The sequence below is a fragment of the Globicephala melas genome, chromosome 14 (assembly GCF_963455315.2).
Source record: "Globicephala melas chromosome 14, mGloMel1.2, whole genome shotgun sequence".
NCBI classification, from domain to species: Eukaryota; Metazoa; Chordata; class Mammalia; order Artiodactyla; family Delphinidae; genus Globicephala; species Globicephala melas.
In genome coordinates, this window is record NC_083327.1 from 36992424 (window position 1) to 37018885 (window position 26462).

Here is a 26462-nt window from a genome sequence, read left to right on the forward strand (position 1 = left end):
GCTTATTCACACCTGGAAAAACATCTTGCTTTGCTTTTGAGGTAAATTTGTACTGGTGAGAACAGCAATTCTACAGAAAAACCCCCATGCAACACTACAAATGAGTGTCTATCAGGAAGAAACCAAGTAGAAGGCTACTCAGACAGGTCTACGTCAGAAGCCAAATGATAGCAGCTGAGCTGCAGTAATGAGGGGATCATGGCAGGAACTGGACACTTACCGTCAATGATCAGAGGGCACAGACTATAGAGACTCAAAAGCCGCAACGGGTTTATTGGCGAGATACCTAAATGCAAGCATTTCAGGTCAAACTGGAGAACTCTGGTCCCCAATGGAATGGTGGTAATTTCCACGGAAAAGTCCCCAGAGAAGCACGTTTCAGTTGCCGAAAGAGGACTAGCCTTATGCAAAAAAGTAAGTGTTTTAAAAAGTTACAAACTTTACATCACATTTCATTTTCTAAAAGCGTAAACAACCAAATCGCTGGCGAGATTTTTGCATATGACCCTAAGAGATTCAGAACTCAGGGCTGTTATGACCGCACACTGGAGCAGATGGAATAAAAATCAAAGGAAACTTTGGCCAGTGGGAAAAGTGCTCACTATGACCCTAAGAAGGAATTAGCTTTAAGTAAGCTCTTCATGCTGCCATCCCTCCACATGCTGAAAGTTCTAATCTCTCACAGTTATTAAGATGATAAAACAAACAGAGTTTGAGCTACTAGAACAGAAGGTGCCGCCACAATTTGCAAATCTGCTGTGAAAGAACAGCTTGAAAAAACAATAGGCAATATTCAGCAACTTTACAGACAAGTCCAAGTGCAGAGATGTCCATATCTTGTCCCTGCTTACGTGTGTATCCCCTGCGCTTGGCATGGGGGAGCTCGGCAGACAGTGCGCGGCCGCGTTGGGGCAGGTGACGCGAGAACGCTCTGGGCAGAGCAAGGCGATGACAGAGGGTGGGGCTGTGGCTATAAAATCAGTCTCTGCTCAGCTCAGCAGACAGGAAATGACTGGCAGAAACGTGTGTGTGCTAAATTTATTTCATGGAACTTCTAGTCTAAGCTGGAAAGGGACGACTGGAAAAGAGTCGGGGCCTACAGGAACTCACCAAATAAGAGCCCACAGGCACCGAACTGAGTGTTTATTTAAACGACACTGACGACGGTCTTTCCTCGCGCGTGTCCTCTTTCTACCTTCAGGAAGGCTTCTGGAACTTTAGAAAACGGAAACGTTTTCTCAATAACTGGCTGAATCTGTAAAACACAAGAAAGGTTGACGAGCAGGTGAGAAGAGCCGCGTGGGTCAAGTCGGGTGACGTCGGTGGTTGGTTGCGTCGCGTGCCCAGCCCGGGCGGGCCTCTCTCCAGTCTGCGTGGTGCCCCCGGGTCAGGAACTCAAGGCGGGCCGGCAAGACGGCTGCCCCCCCGGCTTCTCCTGCCTCTTCGCGTCTCCGGTGTAAGGGAGCTCAGCCTGACCAGTAACCCTCCTCCGGCTCCACTCCGGGCGCCTCGCTCCCCTGCTCAGGGCCCTTCCACGGCGCCCGAGGCCAGCATCCCAAGGCCACTACCGTTCCAACCTCCACCCTCCGTGGACCCCGCGTTCCCAAAATGGCCTAGCTGCCATTGTCTGAGTGTGAGGTGTGTGCCCCTCTGCGATGTCTGCCGGGCGCCCGGCCCGGCCCCAACCCGAGCCTGCGGTGCGTCCTCTCCTTGAACCACCGCAGAGCCTGTGTGGCCCTCCTCACAGACGGCCCGCTACAGCCCAGTGCCCATCTCAGCCACGCCGTCCTGCGTGGTAAACGCCAAAGAAGGCGTCCCAGGGTTCTCGCTGCGTGTGTCCCCGTGGCCCCTCACAGGCAGTGCACAGAAGAGGGACAGATTGTTTCCATTTGTTGAATGTCTGGCCCGTCTACTCAAAGCTTAGCGCACCTGTGGGCTAGTCACCTCTTGTATCCGCCCCCCAACACCCAGCACGATGCTAGGCACACAGCAGGAGCTTAATAAGTGTCACTTAGGTGAAAACCAGTAAGATAACTGGGAAGCGAGAGTCTTGCGTGGGCTCTGTGGCCCTTCCCTGGCTGCAGCTGCCCTAGGGGCTTTGCTAAGCCACACAGCAGCTGGGTGGAACTTACAGGAACGCCAGCTCAGCCAGCGCATAAAGGCTGAGTGCTGCCGGTTCTTTTTACTGTAGCGTTAGTACTGCCAGCAACCTCCTTTGAAACTAGGACCAGTTAGCGCCCTCCCCCATGCACGAATCCAACTGAACTCATCCTTTTCAAAACTTCAAGCAAAAATCAATAACTATCCACTGGCTCTTTCCACAGGCAGGTGTAAGTTGTCAGAAGGCATAAGCCTACGTCTCGCAACCCTCTCCCTTTACAAGAGGAAGAAGTACGTGCTTTTGTGTTCGCATGCACCCGACAGACCTTGCTCTTGTGTGAATTTCACAGCCCTGCCACCAGAGAGCATCTCGGACTCCAAAAGTTCCCTTCTCCAGAGGTGAAAATTCTTTTGTACCCACAAACCACGATGAGCTCATAAAAGTCACAGTACATACTGTGCTCACTGTGTGCCAGGCACTCTTCTAAGTGCTCTGTATCTTTTACTTCATTTAACCCCTACAACCACCTTATGAGGTAGGTACTATTATTCCCCTTTTACAGATGAATAAATTAAGGCGCAGAGTTAAGTAAGTTGCCCAACGTTCCATAACTGCTAAGCGGTAGAGCAGGATTCAAGCTGGTGCCAGAGTCTGTGCTCTCTCCACTGCGCACTAAGCCTTTCATATATCAGCAGCTGCTTCCTACATCTACTCCTGAAATCTTAAGGGGAGGGAAAGGTAGCCAAGGATTATGACGATTCATCACAGCCTGCATCTTGGCTGGCCTGCCTCATGCTAACAGACTGCGCCACCTGAGGATCCAGTCTCCAGGCCACCAGGATAGCAGTTGCGTGGTCCATAGGCCACCACTCCCACCTGCACCTGTGGACGACATCACTGACGAATAATCGTGGCACTCTCCAGCAAGCTGAGGGTGACCTCAACCTCCCCCAGCATGGTGGCCACTGTGAACAGAACAGATCTGAGCTGGCTTGTTAGAGGAAATCAGCTTGCCTTTGTCTGGTAAAGGAGTGGAATGCACCCAAGTTGTTCCCTGCATGTCCCACCCAAAACCTCCCGAACCTGTCCCTCTCCTTCAAGCTGCTAGAACACTGCTTTCTGGATGCTGATTACTTGAAAAGGAATCACCTGAATGCATATTTAAAATGCAGAGTCCTTGGTCTCCAGTTAGAACAACTAAATCAGAATCTCTAGGGGTGAGGTGAGTTTTCTGCACATCAGGGAGGGAATCACTGCAGGCTTTTGCCTTAGCTTAGGGTTCCTGACTTGTGTCCTGCACATTCACCCACTCCACAGAGACTGTCTGCCCTCTAAGTTTCAGGCACTGATGCAGAGCAGGCACACAAAGCAAGCACCAGAGAGAGACATCAAGAAAAGAAAGGAGGCAGGAACACCCATCCGTTGTCAGTGAGCACCGGACACCACCGGCAGCGGCATTACGAGAGGTCACAAGGGAACGGGAATCCACCTGCTCCACCCAGGATGAGCGGCCCGCCCACCTAGCTCCGCCCACTCTAGAACCTGACCGGAGAGACAGACCCTGAACTGATGACCCAGGCAGCCCACAGCGACGGCACACTTTAATCTGGCTGGTCAGGCCTATTGTGGCGGATAATCCCACAGGGCTGACTGTAGCATAACGGGCATTCAGTTCTTCCCGTAAGTGACAATGAAAAAGAGGCTTTCAATTAACAGGCAGGCAAAAGCCACTGTTGGCTGAATATATGACAGCAAACAGAGATTAACGGGATAATGAGGCAGTGTCTACACACAGCCTCACGTCAGACCTGGAATGCTTGTTTGCTATGGACAAAGGGATCAGAGCAAAAATCCAGAGAGGGGAAAGAAAGGTTACTCACGGTGAGGTGGGGACATTTATGTGATGACACTGCTGTAGTCTGGCCGGCTCAGGGAGACCTGGTATAAAGCGGCGGGCTTGATACCACACTCGAGGGCGACACGGACGCGCGGGGCGCACAGCTGACCGGGAGTCCACGGCTGCAGCGTTCATCCCAGCCTCAGACCCAAATTCAGGCTCTCTGATTGTCCTTTCCCTTCCTAAACAAAGGCTGCACAAAACCAGGCCCCGGGGTTTGGCACTTGCTACCTGACATCCCTCCTGTGAAAACAGGGACCATGGGAACCTCAACCTCCCTGGTGTGGCCTCAGAAGGGCAAGCCTCCCTGCTTCTCAGGCAGAAACCCTCTCAGCACAGGAGCTTCGGAGAGCTGGTGGAGAGAGGATGGCACCCAGGCAGGCACGGTGGCCTGCAGAGAGGCTCTCCCTCCATCCCCACTCTGCGCAAATCACAGAACAGTAGAGTTTAAAGCAGGGGAGCCTCTGAGCCAGCCTGTTGGATAGATTAGGAAACTGAAGCGCAGGTGTTTACACGCTAAGTGCAAGGTCAGAGCTCTTAGCAGAGGAGCAGACTTAGGGTCCCAGACACCCGATGTCATCACTGCCTGGCATGGGGGAGGTAAGCCCAAGTCTGTCACCTCTTCCCCAGACCCTCGGCCGCAGCCTCCACGGGGCACAGAAACTGATCTGAGAGCGGGGGGAGTGCGAGGAGACAGAGGCCGATGACAGAGATCCAGGGAGACCTAAAGGCCCCTGGCAATCCCTGTCCTCATGCCTGTGGACGGGCCCTGGCGCAGGGCAGCAGGACACAGTGCCAGCACCCTCTCGGATAGGCGTGGCCCTGAGCTCTGACACAGGATCAGTATTTCCTGGGGCGGGATAAAGGGGAAGAAGGGGGCTTAAACTGAACAGATATGAAGAAGGAAAAGGTGGGCTTTGCTCAGACTTGCTATTTCTGAACTTCCTGGCCCCAAATGGAAAACTCAAGGCTGGAAGGTAGGAGGTGAGATGGAGCTGGGGGAGGATACTCTCCAAGGCAGTAAATGTGCATCCCAGGACTTGTCCCTAGGCCCCCCTAAAAACAGGCACTCCTTCTAGCCAGAAGGGGAGGGGAGAAACTCGGCCTATGTTTACCCATAGAAATTTTCAGTGGCATCTGAAAACTTCAGTAGCATCAAGGCTGTGAGGTACCTACCACATCTGGCAAGATAACACTCTCGTAGTGGTCCCAGGGATTCAGTCCCTAGCCGTTACATTTTTTCTATGGGAGAAAAAATCCAGCTGCAAATAAGGAGTTCAAAGTTTTGGAATACAGTTCATTGCAAAACTAGGGCCTGGCCATCCCAAAGCGGGTCTGGGAAATCATTTGCCTCAGAACTTATTACACTGTCTCTAAAGCTGCACTGTCCAAAACGGTTAACCTCCAGCCACATGGGGCTACTTAAATTAAATTAATCAGAAGTAAATAAAATGAAAAATTGAGTCCCTCAGTTGCACTAGCCACATTTCAAGTGGTCAACAGCCACATACGGCTAGTGGCTACCACACTAGACAATGCAGACAGAGAACATTTCCATCACTGCAGAAAGTTCTAGTGGACAGCACCGCTCAGGATGTAATTCAGCGTGACCAACGCATCTCTCCACGCACTACTGGGCGAAGCAAAGTGCCCACTAGCCCTCAGTAACTGTTTTGAATTAAATTCAAATAAGTTCCACAGGAACTATTTTGATGCTGGCTACAATAAACAAACCGAGATACAACATCGCTCAACCAAGAAGCTTGGCTGGTCACCTAGGATCTTGAATGGGCTTGTGGACTCCAATGGCCTTAATAAGTACACGAACCGCAAGTGCGTACACACGCTCAACAAGATGAAAGGGTATGAAGGAACATCTCCCTCCCATACTTGATCCTCAGCCATCTAGTTCTCCTCCTCAGGTGCAGCAACCAGTATTGCAAGTTTCTTTCATGTCTTTTTTTTTTTAAGTGTTTTTTTTAATAGAACTTTATTGGAGTATAATCGCTTCACAGTACTGTGTTAGTTTCTGTTGCACAACAAAGCGAATCAGCCATATGCATACACATGTCCCTTTATCCCCTCCCTCTTGAGCCTCCCTCCCACCCTCCCTATCCCACCCGTCTAGGTCATCACAAAGCACCGAGCTGATCTCCCTGTGCTGTGCTGCTGCTTCCCACCAGCCAGCTGTTTTACATTCAGTAGTGTATATATGTCCATGCTACTCTCACTTCACCCCAGCTTCGCCCTCCCACCCCATGTCATCAAGTCCATTCTCTATGTCTACCTCTTTATTCCTGCCCTGCAACTAGGTTCATCAGCACCTTTTTTTTTTTTTTTAGATTCCACATATATGCATTAGCATATGGTATTTGTTTTTCTCTCCTACTCTGTATGACAGACTCTAGGTCCATCCACCTCACTACAAATAACTCAATTTCATTTCTTTTTACGGCTGAGTAATATTCCATTGTATATGTGTGCCCCATGCATTGTGGTAGGCACCCCACCGAAAACAGTTTGCTAAATAGTATAAAAACAGGAAATGTTTATTGTGCTTAGGAGAAAATGCCAATAAACTTCAGGCATAAGGCACAGTGTCAGTAGCAGCCCATTAACCTCACTGTGCTAATTATAAACCATTTTTTTGTTTCACCCTACTGAATCACAAAACGTCTTTGGAATGCCCAAAAAACTGATAATGTTAGGGCCCTGACAAGGAGAATCTCCATGACTGAGGGACAGGAGTCAAAGGACGAGTCTATGAAATAACTTTTCCTACCTTTTGGATTTTGAATATTACAAATGTATTATTCATTCCAAAGCTTAAAGTATTTTAAGAGTAGCCTCTTCTGGTTCATGGCCTCACACTGTCAAAAAACAACTCCAGCCCCTCTATCGGATACCTGCTAATTAGATTCATTAAGCAGTCAGCCAAAGGTTGGAAGGATTTCAGTGTCCTCGTCCAACTTTACAGTCTTTACTAACCACACAATGGGTAAGCAGATCTGTTCTGTTATCCTTTCCAACTTCCCAGTGTAGACAGGCAACAACCTCTCACACCCACAAAGAAGCAGAATGCACAGCACAGCTGGCCGCTTCGTGGATCCGGTGTCACATATCAACCGCCATAGTCCCAGAGCCCTTCACTGTCAGAAATGACTCCTGAGCCCAAATAACCCTGGTGAGAAGAGAATCAAAGGCCAGAGGAACATCTCCTCACTCACCCTTGGAGGAGGACACTTGAAGGGCATCATTATTTCTACCATGTCCTCTTTTAGCCATTCCACCAGTTATCTACCAAATTCAATAGGGACATGTACACAAACACCTCTCTTTGTTGCATAAATAGTAATTTCTAGGTAGAGAGAGCGCCACAATATTTTGAACACAAAAGAGCAATGATAAGCATGTGGACAGTCTGGAGCCGACGTCAGGACAAGTGTGGTGACTTCTGGAGGACGGGGACCTCTCTAATGATGAGGCTGCATCCCCATTCAGCACTGTGCAGAACTATGGGCCGTGTTCTCTGACGATGGCTCATTTCCTTCCTCCTAGAAATAAAATAAGCATCCCTGTGGGATATGGGGAGATCCCTACAGAGAGGCACACTGCAGCCACAACAAGGCTGAGCTCCTGTCTACCCAGTACACATCAAGACTTAGAAGTCTGAGAAGAGGCAAGCAAACTTGGAACCAAAATATTTGGGAAATAGTAGTGGGCCATTTTCTATCATAAGTTCCTTGGCTGAAATAGAATAAAAAAACTAAATGCACAAAAAGCAGCCAGTAGTTCCTAAAAACATTTCTTTCCCAAACCAAAATGGAAAGATGAGATGGGCCAGCAAGGGGCAGGTGCAACACAAGAAAACCCATTTCAAGGGGCTCTTTCCGTATGGCTTAGCAAGGATCATGTGGTGTGATGCTAGACTTGCTCCAGACCCTTTCCCTGCCCAGTGTAAAATGACAAGTCAATTTAAGCTGAAGTCCTAGATCAGCTTCAAGCACGAAGAATGCAGCTTAATGGTGGGGAGGGAAAAGCACAGGACTGGGGTCAGAGGTATGAGTCCTGGTCCCACGTCTACAAATTTGAGCATGTCCCCTTATCCCTTTGAGCTAGTTTTCTCATCTATAAAATGAGAATCATTTTATCTATGACTTCATGCAACCCTCTAGGGTACATAAGCCTCTCCAATCATTTGGAGAAAAAATAATCATTATTATTTATTTTTTTACTTTTGGCTGAGTTGGGTCTTCATTGCTGCCCGCGGGCTTTCTCTAGTTGCGATGAGCAGGGGCTACTCTTTGTTGTGGTGCGCGGGCTTCTCATTGTGGTGACTTCTCTTGTTGTGGAGCACAGGCTCTAGGCGCGTGGGCTCAGTAGTTGTGGCTCGCGGGCTCTAGAGCGCAGGCTCAGTAGTTGTGGCGCACGGACTTAGTTGCTCCGCGGCATGTGGGATCTTCCCGGACCAGGGCTCGAACCCATGTTCCCTGCACTGGCAGGCGGGTTCTTAACCAATGCGCCACCAGGGGAGCCCTCCCTTCATTTATAATTCCATGTAATTTCTCAATAAAATCACGAATATCAGTACCAGAATATGAGTTTGCCTTCTGGGTTATTCGTCCAGAGGTGGCACGTCTGAGCCGTTAAAACCACGTAAGAAGTTAAATAGGCAGGTGGTAGCTAAGGAGTCTTTCAACTGCCATCAGCCCTAAGAGCCCTTTCGACACCCAGAAAGGGCTGACCAGGCTCCAAGCAGTAGTCCCTCCCCACCAAGTCCGCTGCAGGACAGACTCGAATAGACAGAAACACCAACCAGCTGTCTCTACCAAAATCGCCATCAATCCTGAATCACATCCTGCCCACTGACCCTCTCAGACATACCATTTATTTGCCGACGTTATTACACTGGCCTGGGAACAGGAGACCCAGGGACCTAACTTCTAGTCCAGTTCTGTTTAGATTCCACAGTGTTTGATCTCCTTGCTCATCTGGAAATCTGCTTGCCTCCAAAGCAGCCTCACCCTCGGACTAAAGAAGCTCAAGAAGCAATTCAACTGTAAACTCACAAGTGTGTCCCCACCTTTGTGCAACAGTTGCCTTCACGGTGCCTTCTTTTCAGGACCATTATCAAAATAGCAGCAGCCCAGCTGTAGATCCCAGCTCTGCTACCATGTAACCAAGCGTCTTTGGGAAAATCACATAAGCGCTCTGGGCCTGCCTCTCATCTGCAGACCAAAGGGGCTGCACTAGATGGTGCACGCTCTGTCTCAAATGCAGCAGCCTATGGCTATGATTCCCATGGAGACAGAACCCAAAACACAGCACTTAAACTTGGCGTGTAAGGCAGTGTGGACATTGGCCGAGCCTACCTCTGCGGAGTTCCCATTGACTAGCCTTGCTGGGCAGGTCACCAAGGTGACAAGGGACGCCCTGGCAATACACTTACCTTTCCCGCATCCACCAGTTCTGCAATGTCATCTAGATATGGACCACTGGCCATGAAAAAAGCCCAGCGATAATGGACTCCTTGCCAGAAATGCTAAAAAGAAAACAAAGCGTGTCAAATATAGGAAAGGATGAAATCTGACAAAATGCAAATTTTGGGAAAAGTATTGCCTGCATGACTAAGACAGACAAACTGCTTTCCCATTTCATGCTGCCACAATGAGCTGTACACCCAAGCACCTCAGCACAGTGACTGACAGACAGCGGATGCTCCATAAATGTTTCATAAATAAGTGAAGGAACAGAGATATACCCATGTGAACTCGGGCTTCTCCCCCAGGTTGCGACTGACAAGCAAGTAAGCACAGGAAAGCCCTTCTTAAAATGACAGTCTAATCTTACACACTCATTTCTTCCCTAGAACATATGAGGGGCTGAGACCTCTAGACCTTCCCTACCAAGGTTTGAATAAAGCCCTGAGGCACCAGAAGAGAGCCTTCACCTAATCCAAGAATGCTTTAAGGGCAGTACGGCACCAACATATGATCTTAAACAAGAATCCAATCAAAACATTTTTTCCTGGCTCTGAGAGGAATTAAGACAGCTTTAAAGACAAAACAAAGCATAAAGTTCCTCATGCATCGTGCCTGGATCTTCCCCTATAGTTATAGCAAGTCCCAAGCCACCTAATCTACTGTGGGGCAAAATGCCCCCTGGTGAAGACAGGCAAAAATCGTACACCAAGAGGGTTCATGACCACTCTACTGCCATAGCCACTTTGATTATTATTCTTTATGTTGGAGGTAGGGTAGGCCATTATCAAAACAGCAAGTGAGCTGAGGTTCTCAGTGATACCTCAACGACCTGCCCAACTAAACTTCATCAGACGGGAGCGACCCAGAGGCAGGTGGGGGGCCAGCCAGTACCTCCCGGCCGCCTCCCTCCCTGCACCTGCCCCAACTGCTGGGCGAGCTCAGACTTTCTCCACTGAGCTCACCGCACAATCTCAGCACGATGATCAGCGACCATCACGGCATGAAGCCGGCAGGTGCAGTGGAACTCCCCTGCTACTCTACCTCAGGCCTTGACAGTTGTGTTATTTAGGGCAAGCTACCACTTTCAGCCTGCTTCCCGGCCTGCAGAATGGAGGTACCACCACCCAGCTGACAGGGGGGCTGGAGGGACTAAATGAGAATGTATGTAAGGTGCCTGACACATCGAAAATATTTGATAAATAGTTACCTAGTGCTGAAAGTAAAGCTTACTGAGGAAAGGCTGGGGCAATGCAAATAGAGTTTAAGATTGCGGAGAGACAAACCCAAGCTGTGGTCGAGGCAGAGCTTCGCAATGAGAGCGCCAGGAACAGCCTACTGGTTTGGCTGAGTGACCCTTATTGTCTAACCTGGAACAACTTGTAAGAGTTAAAGGGGTCACCATTGATCATTATCTCAGGACCACAGATGTAAATAGAGCCAAGCTCACCCTAGCATAGGTATGACAAGCCCTCGGAGTAGCAGGGCAGAGCCCGGGCTAACGCAAGCCTCCAGGCAGTGTGCTCTTGGCCCAGAGTGGTCTCGATATGCTGTTCAAATACTATCATTTTCTCTGCGTGTCAGAGCATGAAAGAGGTCAGGAAGCATTGGTCTAGACAACTAACTTAAAAACAAACAAAAAAAACATTTGAAGGCTTAGGTGGCTAGACACCAGAGGCACTGGGACTGTCCCAAGCTTAGAGCAGGTCCAGTTAATTGCAATCACAGAAGACCTGTTCATGTACTTCTCCATAGGGCTGGTTTTACAGACTATAATTAAAACCTTCTGATCACTGTTTAGAGTTTTAAAGAGGAAGAGCGGTGGCCATAACTGCCATATCTGTAATTCCTTTACAGCAGGCTGCCCCGTAAAGTGAAACATTCGGTCTGCAACAGCAGAATTTTTATATTCTGCTCTAAGAGGTCTGTGCAGGTTTTCCAGGCCATTACAGGAGAGAGTAAACCAAAGCAGGCAGGCATTACAATGAGGCTTTAACTGTGCACCTTCTCAGAAAGACATCAGAAACTACTTAAAAGGTTTTCACGTGAGATTACCACTATCATCTTTCAAGACGGGGGAAAGGGAAACGAAGAGAGCTATGCCTGTCTTACTCTCGGAGGATAGCTCTGAAGCTTAACTTGTATGAGGTCTCACTGCAATTCAAACTGTGAAATTTTATGGAAAACTTAAACTTATATCTTAAAGCAGGTGGGAAGCCCGAGTTTCATGAAAAGAGAAAGAAGAGACAAGGACAGCTAAGATTCCTTCCTCCACCACAAAGCGCCCCGTGGACACTGCTGCTGGCTGCCGTCTGAACCAAGTGAAACTAAAGAACCCGGAGCACAGCGCCCGGTTTGTTCACTCCTATCACCCAGACCCAGCTCCTAAGGACTGAGCAGCAGTCTCCTCCGTCACAGCTCTCCTTCACCACCTCCAAGGACTTAGTACACAGCATTCAAGAGACCAAAGTCCTCAACTTCACCCCTCAAAAGGTTCCAAATTAATTTCGAGAACCAAGGAGAAGCTAAAGAGAATTAGCAAGCCAGTCATCTTGCAAATACATGGCAGTGCTGGCTAGGTCGACGTGACTCACAACCTTTTCACCCTTGAGGAACCTTCTACTGCCTTTTTCCTGAGCCTGAAGTATTTTGTCTAATTAAAAAAAAAGAACAATGTATATTTTCTTGTCACTTATTCCATTTCAACACTAATTCAGATTTTAAACCAATAAGCTATAATTACCAACAGTGCATAACATGAAATTATAAGCCTCTGTCACCACTGTCATGTCGGGTAGAGAGCAGACTCTGGAGCTCTGCTATCAGTCCTGTACTAGGGCTGACCTGCACTAGTCTTGAAGGCCCACCATGCACGGGATGTGTTCAGTTGGGTGACATAGCTCCTTACAGCCCTGTTAACAAAATCAGTCTGACTAATCAAATCTTTGAAACCCCCAGAATGCCATCAATAGTTAGAGTTTCTGATTCACATGGGACATGTACTGTCAAGACAAGTTGATACAATTCCAGAAGAAGCATGATGGTTCCATTAGTCTTTGTAGGCTCACTGACGGAAGAATACAATTTCCTTCAGTTTCTTTTTTTTTTAATTAATTAATTTATTTATTTTTTGGTTGAGTTGGGTCTTTGTTGTTGCACGTGGGCTTTCTCTAGTTGCGGTGAGCGGGAGCTACTCTTCATTGCAGTGCACGGGCTTCTCACTGCGGTGGCATCTCTTGTTGCGGAGCACGGGCTCTAGAGCGCAGGCTCAGTAGTTGTGGCGCACAGGCTTAGTTGCTTCACGGCATGTGGAATCTTCCCGGACCAGGGCTCAAACCCGTGTCCCCTGCATTGGCAGGTGGATTCTTAACCACTGTGCCACCAGGGAAGCCCCTTCCTTCGGGCTTTTGAAATTCAAAAAAATTCCCATGGATCTCTAAAGGTCCGAAAGCCCCAGTCTGGGAGTCACTGGCATATCCCAGTGTTACTACCATGAAAACAGCCAGCTCTATGCTGTCTTAATGAAGCTTCTGCCTTCATATACAAGAGACTGTATGTATTAAGACAGTGAAACAGAGAGCCATCAGGTGCAGACAAGAAAAAAGCGGAAGGTGTATCAGATGGAATCAGGAGCGGTAATAATAGCTAATAATAAAGGTTAACATTTAATGGGACTTCCCTGGTGGCACAGTGGTTAAGAATCCGCCTGCCAATGCAGGGGACATGGGTTCGAGCCCTGGTCCGGGAAGATCCCACATGCCATGAGCAACTAAGCCCATGTGCCACAACTACTGAGTCTGTGCTCTAGAGCCCACGAGCCACAACTACTGAGCCCGTGTGCCACAAGTACTGAAGCCTGCACACCTACAGCCCGTGCTCCACAACAAGAGAAGCCACTGCAATGAGAAGCCCACACGCCGCAACGAAGAGTAGCCCCTGCTTACTGCAACTAGAGAAAGCCCTCACGCAGCAAAGACCCAACGCACCAAAAATAAATAAATAAATTTTAAAAATAAATAAAGGCTAACATTTAATAAGAACGTCTTGGGTACCAGGCATTGTGCCAAGTTCTTCACATGGGTGGATTATCTCATTTAATCCTTACAACATACAGTAAGGGAGATACACCATTAGCCTCATTTCTCAGGTGAAGATGTTGAGGCTTAGTGACGCTAAGTAACTTGCACGGGGCTACACAACTACCAAGTGGAGGCCAGAATTTGTACCCCGTCAGTACGTGACTCCAGAGCCCGGCTTGCAGCCACTGTGCTGTGCTGGCTCCTTGAGAAAAGAAGCTGGCTAGGAGGAAACCAAATTCCAGAAGCCCCAGGCGCCTGCTTGCTCCCACCAACCAAGACTCTCCCCCTACCTTCAATGTCTTAGAGCCCACGGTGACGCCTGTCTGCAACATGCCATCCGCTATGCCCAACCGGTCCATGTTCAGGAGGAAAGGAGTCACCAAAGTCACATACGTGGCTCCTGACCACTTCTTGAGAAAATTTAGAGCCCATGTTTCGGTGGATCCACCAACACTGTCGAGAATAAAATCAAACCTGGAGAGAAAGAATCAAATCAAAACATCCTGGTCAGCCTTTATCCAGGGCTCCAAGCCGCCTTCACTCCCAGCCCCGGTTAGCTACAGGGTTTGTTTCGGTGACAGCTCGCAGACAGCAGGGGGTGGATGCCCGGACAAAGGAGGAAAGGGCACACCCACTTACTGGATCTCTGGGTTTTCTCCACCGTAAGTCAATGCCATTTTTTTAAATCATAAAATCATATTATTTTCAAATACTTTAAGAATGACTTAAACAAGTGGTTTTCAACCGAGGGTGATTTTGGCCCCCAGGAGACATATAAGGCAATGTCTAGAGACATTTTTAGTTGTGACCATTGGGGGAGGCGGTGGGAAGGGGGTACTGGCATCTAGAGGCCAGGGATGATGATAAACATCCTACAACGCACAGAACAGCCCCTCACAACAAAAAATTATCCAGCCCAAAATGTCAGTAGTTGAGAAACTAAGGTTGCCAAGGCTGAGAAACCCTGACTCAAGCTTTATAGAAAACTGCAAAGTTATCCATCCAATGTGAGGTCAAAGTACTCTTTCGTTCACATGAATACTTGAGAGAAAAGTGTATTAGGTTTTGACCCACACAAGTCATTTGCTTGCATTCCCTCCACAATCAGAACTGCTTGTAGAAGCATCCTCTTCACCTTATGGAATTTTCTTCTTTTGGTTTCATGCACATCAACACAAAGCAAAAGAGAAATCAACAGCCTGCTCTCAGTCTTCAGCTCTGCTCTAACATGCCAAAAAAATGCAGTCATGATGGAATACACAGGAACTGACAGATATTCAGCTCCTTAAATCTAACCTAAAACTGCTATAATCGCTACATTCTACTTAAAGGGGATAAAACCCAATGAAGCTTTAAAATACTTTAGAAAATAAAGATCTGTTTAGAGAATGCATGCTTACATATTAAGCAAATTAACAGAGGAACTCCTTTTTGGTAAGTCCCTTTTCCCTCCTAAGTTCGTCTGGATGAACGTCAAAGCTTCTAAAACCAGCTTTGGCCAACTTTGTGGCTCTTGAGTTCTTTCATGGGACTAAAGAAGGGCAAATAAAAATTAAAAGATATGAAGTGCAGGAGAATGACCTTACTAGATGGCTATTCTCATTAGAAAAGAACAGAAAAATTCTTCTTCATGAGTTTACGTTTCTGCTTAAGTTTCTACTTTTAAGTTCCTATTTCATTCCCAAATTTTGGATAAACAAACACAATGGCACTTAATTTAGATAAAACTTAAGGGCAGCCTGGTATTACAGAACTGGCACTGCCTGCAAAAAGAAGTCCAGAGACCAGGCTCTAGACCCAGCTCTCCCACCAATGATTAAGTGGCATGACCCTGAGCATGAAAAAAACTCCTAAATCCTCTGCCCCTTATTTTCTCGACTATAGTGCCATAGAGAAGGACTGAAGGATTTCAAAGCCCTTTCCTGCTGTAAAATCCTAGGATTCAAATCCAAGAGGCTGCTGTTTGGAAGGAGGAACACATTTATTCTAGGTGGATTAAGAGGCCAACCTCCAGGCAGAAGTTACAAAGATCAATTTTAACTAAAGCGATCATTAAAAAAAACAATAGCCTGCATTTGTGAGCTGGTGAGGTCCCCTGACTGGACAAGAGCAAACAGAAGGGGCAAGGCCGCCGGGCGGAGACTCGGAGGAAGAGAGTGAGGTGCAGGGTGGGAGGCAGGCCTGGGTGCGCTCTCGCCTTCACCCGTCAGGGTCTCTATTCTCTGGCAAAAGGTTCCAGACATGCAAAAAACTCAAGGTGGATGGGGGGAAAGGGTGGGCCTTGGCCTGTCTCTGCTGCTATTCCTAGAAGCAGCAGACGAGAGATGACTGACCGAAACTACCACTATCTAGAAGCCTCGGTCCTGCCACACAGGCAGGGATCTCCTCAAGGGACAGCGTTAGTCCTCAAATGTGCCGTAGAGCGTGTTCCTGCCACGGGGGCTTTACATTGGGTGTTAGCTCCACCTGGAACAAGTGCTCCTCTCCTAGATTCCCTCGACAAGTCATTAAACAAATAGTGACTGTAGGTCACTACACCATCCTGGGGTGGAGGGGGACACAGCAGGGAACAAGACCCCTGCCCCCAACAAAAAGAAGTCCTATCCTCCTGGCTTGCTCCCGAAGCCTCTGCCCAAATGCCTCACTTAGAGGCATTCTTCAACCACACCATCGCAAACAGCCTCCTCCTTCTAAAACAGCCTTTCTTTCCCCCTTTTGCTGCATCAGTGTTCTTGAGAGCACTAACCACTAGAATACAAGCCCACGAAAGGGGGCAATGTGTCTTGTTCGCCACTGTGTCTTAGCCTGTGCTTAGAACACTGCCGAGCAGGAAGGGACATTCCATAAAGAGCTCCAGGACGATGAGTGGCCGGCTGCTCCTGGCTGTACAGCCAAATATCTACTGTTGGGAGTTGGGGTGCTGGCTGAGAGTTTGGGCTGTGTCAGATAGGGGCTCCCTTTGTCTCCTTTTTTTTTTAACGCATGAAAATATACTTCTACTTAAAGTGGGCAAGAATAATTAGCTTCTGAAAACTAATTTAAAAAAGGAAAAATCCTTGAAATAGAAGCAGTAAAACAGCTTTCCAAATACTCCTCAGGCACGCTCTCCGCTGCAGCTTTGCCTGGGCTGGGTGAAGACCAGATTCCTAAGCACCTCCGTCCCTGCCCGAGCCACAGTCAGGAGGGACAGGGCCTGAGAGAATTCCTGAATCCGCTCTCACTTGGTACACTCCGTCAGACCACAGCCTGGCATTCAGACGCACCGAGAACATCCACGGAGTCCCATTACTGATATCTATACTGCCTTTGCTTCTCTGAAACCCTCATTATGAAGCCAAAACACTAATCATGTATTTCACGTACTGCTCTATGTTCTTCTTGTGGCGTCAAATGCCCCTGGAGGGAATACACTTCCAATTTTGCCTTCGGACCTATTACACACGAGCAATAAAAGGAAGTTAACTTAAAAATTAGCAAAAGGGGGCTTCCCTAGTGGCGCAGTGGTTGGGAGTCCGCCTGCCGATGCAGGGGACGCGGGTTCGTGCCCCGGTCCGGGAAGATCCCACATGCCGTGGAGCGGCTGGGCCCGTGAGCCATGGCCGCTGAGCCTGCGCGTCCAGAGCCTGTGCTCCACGGCAGGGGAGGCCACAGCAGTGGGAGGCCCGCGTGCCGCAAAAAAAAAAAAAAAAATTAGCAAAAGCCTAGGTAGGAAAAATGTCTTCCTCAGTACAAATTTCATTCCACAATCATGCTGTATTAACACCTGGAGTTAAAACAGAAACCAACCTAAATAACCTCTGGAGACATGGAGTGTTTTCGTAGATTCTTGTCTAAGACTCCAACATGACAGTAAGGCCACCCAACCATCTCAGGCTTGCATTATCAGCTGTCTTTGTTCCCACCTTCCCAATATGAACATTGTTTGAATACATACGGCTTTAAATATTTCAACTGCTCTTCCATATTTCCGGATTTGTAATCAATTACATCATCTGCCCCGAGCTTCCTTACAAGTTCACTGGCATCCTGAGAGCAGACTGCTGTCACATGAGCATCCCACGCTTTCATTACCTGCCCAAAAAAGGAAAAAAAGGGGGGGAGGGGAGTAGAAAAACTGAATTAAATAAAAAATAGTTGGCACCATGTATACATACATCAGGTTAATCTCCAGACAATTCTAAGTGCTCTGTCTTAACAAGAGCTACAGGAAGCTATCTGCCAGAGACTAGTAAAATGATTAAACTTTTGTTCACTAAGAAAAATCCAAGAAATAGATCTCATTTTCCGTGGACGAGACAGTTAGTCGCCTTGCTGTCATGAAGTTATAACCAATCCAATTATAGAAGGGCTCAGTGCCTCACCAGCATCAGAAAAGACAGGAGTTGATGGCCTTAAGCTCAGCATTTTCAATGATGACAAAGGAAAATGGGGGAAAAAAAATCATGTCCTCAGAAGATGAATATTTAAAATGCGCCCAAAACATAAAAACGCAACATCTCTTCATTTGCATCTCCAGTAAGTGTTAGTATAATCTTGAGTCAGACAACTGGGTAATCAGGTACTGGGTAATAAATGAAAGGTGCTCTTAAAAAGAGGGGAAGAAGGGACTTCCCTGGTGGTCCAGTGGTAAAGAATCCATCTTGCAATGCAGGGGACACGGGTTTGATCCCTGGTTGGAGAACTAGCAATCCATGTGCCGCAGGGCAACTAGGCCCGCGCACAACTGCTGAGTTCGTACACCTCAACAAGAGAGCCCGTGAGCCGCAAACTGAGGAACACACGCGCCACAACTAGGGAGAGAAAACCCACAAGCCACAACTAGAGAGAGGCCCACAAGCCACAACTAGAGAGAGGCCCACACGCCACAACTAGAGAGAAGCCCGCGCTCTGCAAGTAAGACCCACCACAGCCAAGAAAAAAAAAAAAAAAAGAGGGAAAGAAAACATGGCCATTTTACTTTTTTTTTTTTTTTTTTTGCGGTACGCGGGCCTCTCACTGTTGTGGCCTCTCCCGTTGTGGAGCACAGGCTCCGGACGCGCAGGCTCAGCGGCCATGGCTCATGGGCCCAGCCGCTCTGCGGCATGTGGGAACTTCCCGGACCGGGGCACGAACCCGTGTCCCCTGCATCAGCAGGCGGACTCTCAACCACTGCGCCACCAGGGAAGCCCCATTTTACTTTTAAAACATGCATCAGGTCCTCTCCTTTGGAGTAAAAAGACCTAAATAAATGGTTTGGAGGATTTAAAATGCAGATACCTTATATTTTAAAAATAATATATTTTAAAATAACTAGACTTAAAAAAAAAGGATTCAGAATTAAGTATCCAGAAAGCATCATGCTCCAAAATTACTACAGTTCTTTTCTATAATGACAATTTGATAGAATTAAAAGGGGGCCATCAGCAGCAGAATTTGAGAACAGTTACTTGAAGTTCACTGAGAAATTTTCAAATGGGCAGTTATAGGTCATAACAAATCAGCTGTTTTCTCACTCCTGTCCTCAATACCAATTCCTGAACTTCCCTAATATAAGTTGCAGAGGTTCACTAGAATATACGAGATCTGTGTTTGTTCTGTTCACTACTGAATCCCCATTCTGTGGTACACACAGATGCTGGAGATCTGTTAAAAACAAAAAACAATAAAGGATTGAAAAACTACTCACAATCTTACCTCTCACTTTTAAAAATACTGACCAAGGAATATGCCCTGGAAATCTGAGGGGAATTAAAACATTTAGGGACTGACATGATATATGATAGTTTAAGTTTATGGGCCACAAACAGAGACACTTGAGTATAATGACATGTTGCCTTCAACAGCAAGTCCCAAACTAAATTCAAATATGTGAAGAATACAATCCAAGATAACCATCCAGTATCTAGGCACCTACATTTGTGTTTTCCTTAAACAGTATTAAATCCTCAGGAGGAATCTGTCGTATCTTGAAACAGTTCAATGAATTTTTTTTCCAAATTTCTAGATTTTCCTCTCCCACTTAGATCTAATATCTTTGCACACTACTAAAAGCTTTTAAAACAGCTTTAGTTGTTTTACTATTTTATGTAAATGAAAACACAAGTGTAAGAGACGTCCGTAAGGCAGACACCACTCAGACAGAGACAGCAAGCTGGCTGCCACTCCAAAAGCTCTTCCCTGTGCCCGGTCCCCACACAAGTCACCGTTACCCTGCTATTTATAGTAATCACCTCCTTGCATTAAAAAAAAAAAAGGTTTTATCACCCATATATGCATTCCCTAGATACCATAGTTTAGTCTTACCTACCTACCTATCGATTTATTTGACTGTGCTGGGTCTTAATTGCAGCACTCAGGATCTTCGTTGCAATATGTGGGATCTAGTTCCCTGACCAGGGATCAAACCGGGCCCCCTGCATTGGGAGTGCGGAGTCTTAGCCACTGGACCACCAGGGAAGTCCCTATCCCCTTCACTTTCTTAAAATTTATCTGTGAAAGAATCTAGGCCATGTGACCTGCAGAGTTTTTTCCACTGGAAACTCTGGAATTTCTGACTGCACACCTGGGACAGTTCTACCTGTTACTCTGTCTCTTCTGTTTCAATCCATTTAGCAAGACTATGAATAGTGTCTGGCAAAATTATAGGATGCAGAGCATATCTGGTTGTTGCCCTTTTTATTATCTCAGTGGCTGTCTATTGGCGGTTGTAAAATGGTGATATTCTCTCTCCTTTTTTCATTTAGTAGTTGGAATACTTTTATAAAGAAACACCTCTCCTCATATACTAGTTTACTCAGGTGTACAGTTCCTATAGAAAAGGCCAATAATTTTTTCCTTTTTTCAGTTTATAAAATAATAAATTGGTTTCCTATCATCTTCCAAAAGTGACCACTTTTTAAAAAATATCATCATGAACTCATGGATTTAAACATAGTTGAAGGATTTCAATTCACTGTAATTATCATTATGATTACTGAATCTCAAATTGTCTTCTTTGACGATCTTTGGGAGTTTCTTCAAGTTGGCTCCCGAGTCTTTTTGACATGGCTCAACTAGTCTTTACTAACTTCCTTGCTATTAATATATTCTAGGCTCATTCTCGTACATTTTGCGCCCTAGATCTGGAATCTGCCGTTTCTCCAAGGCGCTGCATTTTTTTGTGTGTAAGCAATGATATTTCAAGAGACAGCTTTACATACGTACATATACAAAATATCTCTTGAGTTCAGATTGATACTTCCAATTCAAATTCCAGACTGTCAAGCTTTTACTTAACCTCTTTTCTGTTACATCTGTATCTCCTTTCCTCCACTCCTAAAACCCTGGTTGTCAAAGACAAAGGGGATGACAGAATTAAAATATGCCATAAATACCCAACTGTTCTGCTGTATATTACAACATAACAGTCTCTGAATAATAGTACTAATATCACTACCAATATGATTAATGAAAGGATTCAAATAATTTTAATATATGCTCTCTGTTCCTCCGTTTTTTTTTTTTTTTTTCGGTATGCGGGCCTCTCACTGTTGTGGCCTCTCCCATTGCGGAGCACAGGCTCCGGACGCACAGGCCCAGCGGCCATGGCTCACGGGCCCAGCCGCTCCACGGCATGTGGGATCTTCCCGGACCGGGGCACGAACCCGTGTCCCCTGCATTGGCAGGCGGACTCTCAACCACTGTGCCACCAGGGAAGCCCTGTTCCTCCGCTTTTTAAAAACAGCTGTACTGTTTACCTTGTCAGAGCATATGGCTGTTACACACTATACTCTCTTTTTCTAAGCCCTCATTTAGTTTTAGTTCTACAGATAACTTTATATTTAACATTTACCACCAGTCCTTGGTTCGATGTCTCTCTGGCCATTTTAGTTTTCAGAAGCTCATTTTCTAGTAGATTTCTCAGAAAGGGATCAGAAGAACATATTCCCCAAGTTCTTGCATGTTATTCACAGTTCATATGTGCCCTTTAGCGTTTGGAGCCCAGTTTTGCTGTATATAAAATGCTTAGCATATTCCTTCTCGAGTGTCTTAAATATGTTACTCCATCCCTGCTGCCTCCACTAGCATTAAAGCACTGCTGTCAAAAAGTCTGCTGATAATTGAATTTTACTTACATGTCACATGCTCTTTCATTTAAAAAGTAACATTTTTTTCTTAAAAAAAAAACAACTGGTGTATAAAGCAGAAACGAACACACTATTGTAAAGCAATTATACTATTTTTTTTTTTAAAAAAAAAGAATCGGTCCCAAAAGGGAAATGTGAAGGCAGTACTATGGAGAAACTTCCTCTACTTAACCACTTGACTCAATTCTAGATCATAAAGACCAAGTTTGACTTTAATTATCTTTCTTTCCAAGTCCCTTTCATTATATCCTCTGTCAGCCTTGGTTTTCTCATTTGTGAAATAAGAATAGTAATGCCCACCTTATAGTTTTGTCAGAGGATTAGACATTAGAATAATTAAATGCAACCAGGATATTGTATCTAGCATCTAGTGTGTACTCAATAAAACTACTCTCCTCCCCGTGTAAAACAAACAAACAACAAGCAAAAAACCTGGTGGCGCAGCAGTTAAGAATCCGCCTGCCAATGCAGGGGACACGGGTTCGAGCCCTGGTCTGCGAAGATCCCACAGGCCACAGAGCAACTAAGCCCGTGAGCCACAACTACTGAGCCCACACACCACAACTACTGAAGCCCACGCACCCTAGAGCCCGTGCTCTGCAACAAGAGAAGCCACCGCAATGAGAAGCCCGTGCAACAAAGAGTAGCCCCAGCTCGCCGAAACTAGAGAGAGCCCGCACGCAGCAATGAAGAACCAACACAGCCAAAAAAAAAAGAAAGAAAAAAAAAATGTCCCAAGGTTTTTTTTGTTTCTGCTTTTTCTTTAAGTGCCAGTAATTTTACTAGAGTTCCCCTGGATATTGCTCATTCTGGGTCCATGTTCTTAGATAAGTGCTTTGGTTATTTAATACGTAGTTTCAAATCATTTAACTTCAGGAAAGCAGGGAAGTTTCTTGAATTACTGATTTTAGTATTTGTTCTATCCCCTTGTTTAGGTTTTCTTCTTCAGAAACTCCTATTATCCATACAGCAATCTTCGTTCCTGTCTTCAATATGTGACACTTTCTCTGAATCTGTTTTTATCTCTTCCCTTCTTTCGTAATTTACAATTTTTCCTGTTTACACGTTCTGTTTCTATCAGGCCAGCATTATGTGTTGTGTTTGTTATTGAGTTCCTTCTAGTTTAGTCTTCATTGCTAAATAATTTTTTTTACTTTTTTTTGAGTTTTCCAATTATGATTTATTTCGTTCTTTCATGCTATCGTATTTTTTTAGATATATTAATTTGTTTATTTTTAATTTATTTATTTATTTTTGGCTGCATTGGGTCTTTGTTGCTGTGCAGGCTTTCTCTAGTTGCGACGAGCGGGGGCTACTCTTCATTGCCATGTGCAGGCCGCTCATTGCGGTGGCTTCTCTTGTTGTGGAGCACAGGCACTAGGCGCACAGGCTTCAGTAGTTGTGGCGCACAGACTCAGTAGCTGTGGCTCATGGGCTCTAGAGCGCAGGCTCAGTAGTTGTGGCGCACGGATTTAGTTGCTCTGTGGCATATAGGATCTTCCTGGACCAGGGCTCGAACCTTCTTAACCACTGCAATACAAGGGAAGCCCTCTATCGTATTTTTTAATTGTTTTTTTAGCTTGTTTTTGAAATTGCAGGTTTCATTTTGAGGTTTTCCAATGTGTTTTGTCTGTAGATATATTATTCTACCTTGATATTTATCTATTACTCAACTGTTTAATCTTATTAAAATATGTTCATTGTGAAACATAACACACAAAGTGCATGGAATATAAATGTACAGCTTAACAAATTATTATAAAGCAAATACTATTTTAAGCATCACTCAAGATTAAGAACTAGATTAATCTAGTTCCATCCCTGCTGCCTCCACTAGCATTAAAGCACTGCTGTCAAAAAGTCTGCTGATAATTGAATTTTACTTACATGTCACATATTTTATGGCTGAATAATATTGCTTTGTGTATACATACATACATACACACACACACATCTCCTTAAGCCAATCATTCAATTGCGGCTTTGATTTGCATTTCCCTAATGACTAATGATGTTGAACATCTTTCCATCGACTTAGTATCCATTTTTATATCTTCTTTGAAGAAATGTCTATTCAAGTCCTTTGTTGATTTTTTAACTGGATTGTCTTTTTGTTGTTGAGTTGTGAGAGTTCTCTACATATTCCGGATACCATACCTTTATTAGATAAGTGATTTGTAAATATCTGCTCCCATTCTGTGTGTTGTCTTTTTACTTTCTTGATAGTATCCTTTGATGCACAAAAGTTTTGAATTTAATCAAGTCCAATTCATCTAATTTTTTCTTCTTTTGCTTGTGCTTTTGCTGTCATCTCTAAGAATCTATTGCCAAATCCAATGTATGAAGATTTACTCCTATGTTTCCTTCTAAGAGTTTTATGGTTTTAGCTCTTACATTTAGGTCTTTAACCCCGTTTGAATTAGTTTTCACATATGACATGAGGTAGAGGTCCAACTTCATCCTTTTGCATGTGCATCTAGTTGCCCCAGTACCATTCACTGAAAAGACTATTCTTTCCCCTGTTTAATGGTCTTGCCACCCAGGTAAAAAATCAATTGGCCACTGGGACTTCCCTGGTGGTCCAGTGGTTAAGAATCTGTGCTTCCACTGCAGCGGGGCACGGGTTGGATCCCTGGTTGGGGAACTAAGATCCTACATGCCGCGTGGTGTGGCCAAAAATAAAATAAAATAAACCTTTAAAAAGTAAATCAACTGACCATAGGTTCATTTTTGGATGCTCTATTCTGTTCCACTGATCTATATATCTATCTTTATGCCAGTACCACTGTTTTGATTACTGTAGTTTTGTAAGTAAGTTTTAAATTAGAAAGTGTGAGTCCTCCAATTTTGTTCTTTTTCAAGATGGTTTGGCAGTTTGGGGTCCCTTGCAATTCCATATGCATTTTAGGTTCAGCTTTTTGCCCATTTATGCAAAAAAAAGGCAGCTGCCGTTTTGATAAGACTGCACTGAATCTGTAGATCACTTTGGGGGAGTATTGTCGTTTCTATACAGCATTTTGGCTATTGCATTTCTACATATATTTTAGAACCAGCTTATCAATTTCTACAGAATTGCAAACTTCCATCCACTTTCACTGCCCATGGTCTTCCTCCTTAAAAGCTTTCCTACATTTGTTACATAGGCCAGCCAGAAACTCACTCATATATTAAACCACTGGAAAGGTTAACACTTCCTTCTACATTAGAAAATTTCCTTCTTAGAAGAGCAAGCTGAAATCACAATGAATGTAATTTCTCTCACCTTTCAAGGAAAAATAGTTCACAATATATAAATTTATAAATTCATGAAAATAATAATCTTCCTATTCACAAGATAAAGAAATTGTCTTACCTGTATAGCAAAAGTACCAACTCCGCCTGAAGCACCCAAGATTAAAACACTGCAATGCAAAAATACTATAACTAATGAAAATATTAAGCCAACATAACTGGATAAACAAACAAGACGTTTTCAACATGTAACTGGCTCAAAGATAATCCCCAACGCAAACAAAATCGTTCAGCTTCCCAAGATTCTACTACACAAGGATTTTTTACGTTCACCAAGAACCTATAAGTGCTTAAAGTTAGACATGCTATGAACTCTTTGCCAAGAATACAATATACCAAAAATACCAATGATTTGTATTTTTTAAAGTAGCTCAGATGCTGCTTGGTAACATCTGTCTTACAATTTTTCTGGGCTTAAATTACCACAGCTTTCTCTATAAGGGGGAGCTTTGGGATCCTTTTTAGTGTGTTACAGTATATTCAGTTGCTCTCTAAGAAAAATCACATTCCTGACCACATTCTTGCCAAAGTGGAATAAACGTCTTTTGTTCAGACATGTCCCATCACACTCACCAGCTTTCATAAATGGAAACCAATCTTATCTTCAATTTGGCTTCTCGTTAAGCAGATGAATCTGTTCTGTCAGCACAAACATGCTTGTGCTCCAGGCTTTTACCATGTTTCCTTACTGTATGTAGTCTTCCTGCCACTCTAGACCAAGGATGTGCAGCCTGGAGTTTGTGGATGAGTGCTGGTGAGAGCTGTGATGGTGTGAACCCTGTGAAATTGTGAACTGACTGAAATAACATGCAAAGTTTGGTGAGATCATGCATATGTGCATCGGGGAGAAGAAGGATCCAGACTTATCATCAATTTCCCAAAGAAGGCATGATTCAAAAGAAAATCACGAGTCAAGAATCACTGCTTTACATATTCTCACATTTTATTCTGAATTAAGCTAGAGCTCCAGTGAACTGCCTTCCCTAGACTGCATAGATTCAGGTCCTCAGAAAATTGTTTGTACTGAACTGCACTTTGGTGTTCTGTTACCAGTCTAGGCTGAGAGACATTATAAAAAGTGTCCGTTTGATATTTGACACTACATTAGCTAAGGAGATACTGTTGAGAGAATTCTTCCTGAGAATTCTTTTTATGAGTGCCCACAGGAAAAAAACATTTTTCTGAAGACTAAGTTGGTGGCAGTAGCTATGCTTCTATTTATCTGTCACTGCAAATTGCGTAACTGCAGGCTGTGGGTCCCTCTTTGACTTGGCTGCTGGAAAGCGCAGGGAATTCTGTCACCTATCTCAATCAGGTACACCTGGAACATACATTCTGTCTACAATCTTAACCCGAGTTTCATTTTATTTTTTTTTCTCTCTTACCCAAATCACAGAAGGCTGCTTGTCACCCTTTAGATCTTAGAAGTTATTAGTAATATTTGTAAGCCAGCTATTCCCTTTGAAATTACCACCAAATTACCATCAAATGTAATTAAGGCAAGTCTTT

The 26462-nt window shown here is 45.2% G+C and overlaps 1 protein-coding gene across 6 annotated transcripts in view; it reads right to left on the reverse strand.

The window, feature by feature from the left end:
- Positions 1-254: 254 nt before the first annotated feature.
- Positions 255-26462, reverse strand: part of RTN4IP1 (reticulon 4 interacting protein 1) — a 143588-nt gene continuing 117380 nt past the window's right edge. For all 6 annotated transcript variants that reach the window (XM_060283287.1, XM_060283286.2, XM_030882930.3 and 3 more), the window contains 5 exons: positions 25015-25063; positions 17492-17628; positions 13848-14031; positions 9448-9540; positions 255-1255 (listed from right to left, as the gene is read on the reverse strand). In XM_060283287.1, the coding sequence (XP_060139270.1) occupies positions 1148-1255; positions 9448-9540; positions 13848-14031; positions 17492-17628; positions 25015-25063 (571 nt within the window). In that variant the 3' untranslated portion in view covers positions 255-1147. The remainder of the gene's footprint in view (positions 1256-9447; positions 9541-13847; positions 14032-17491; positions 17629-25014; positions 25064-26462) is intronic.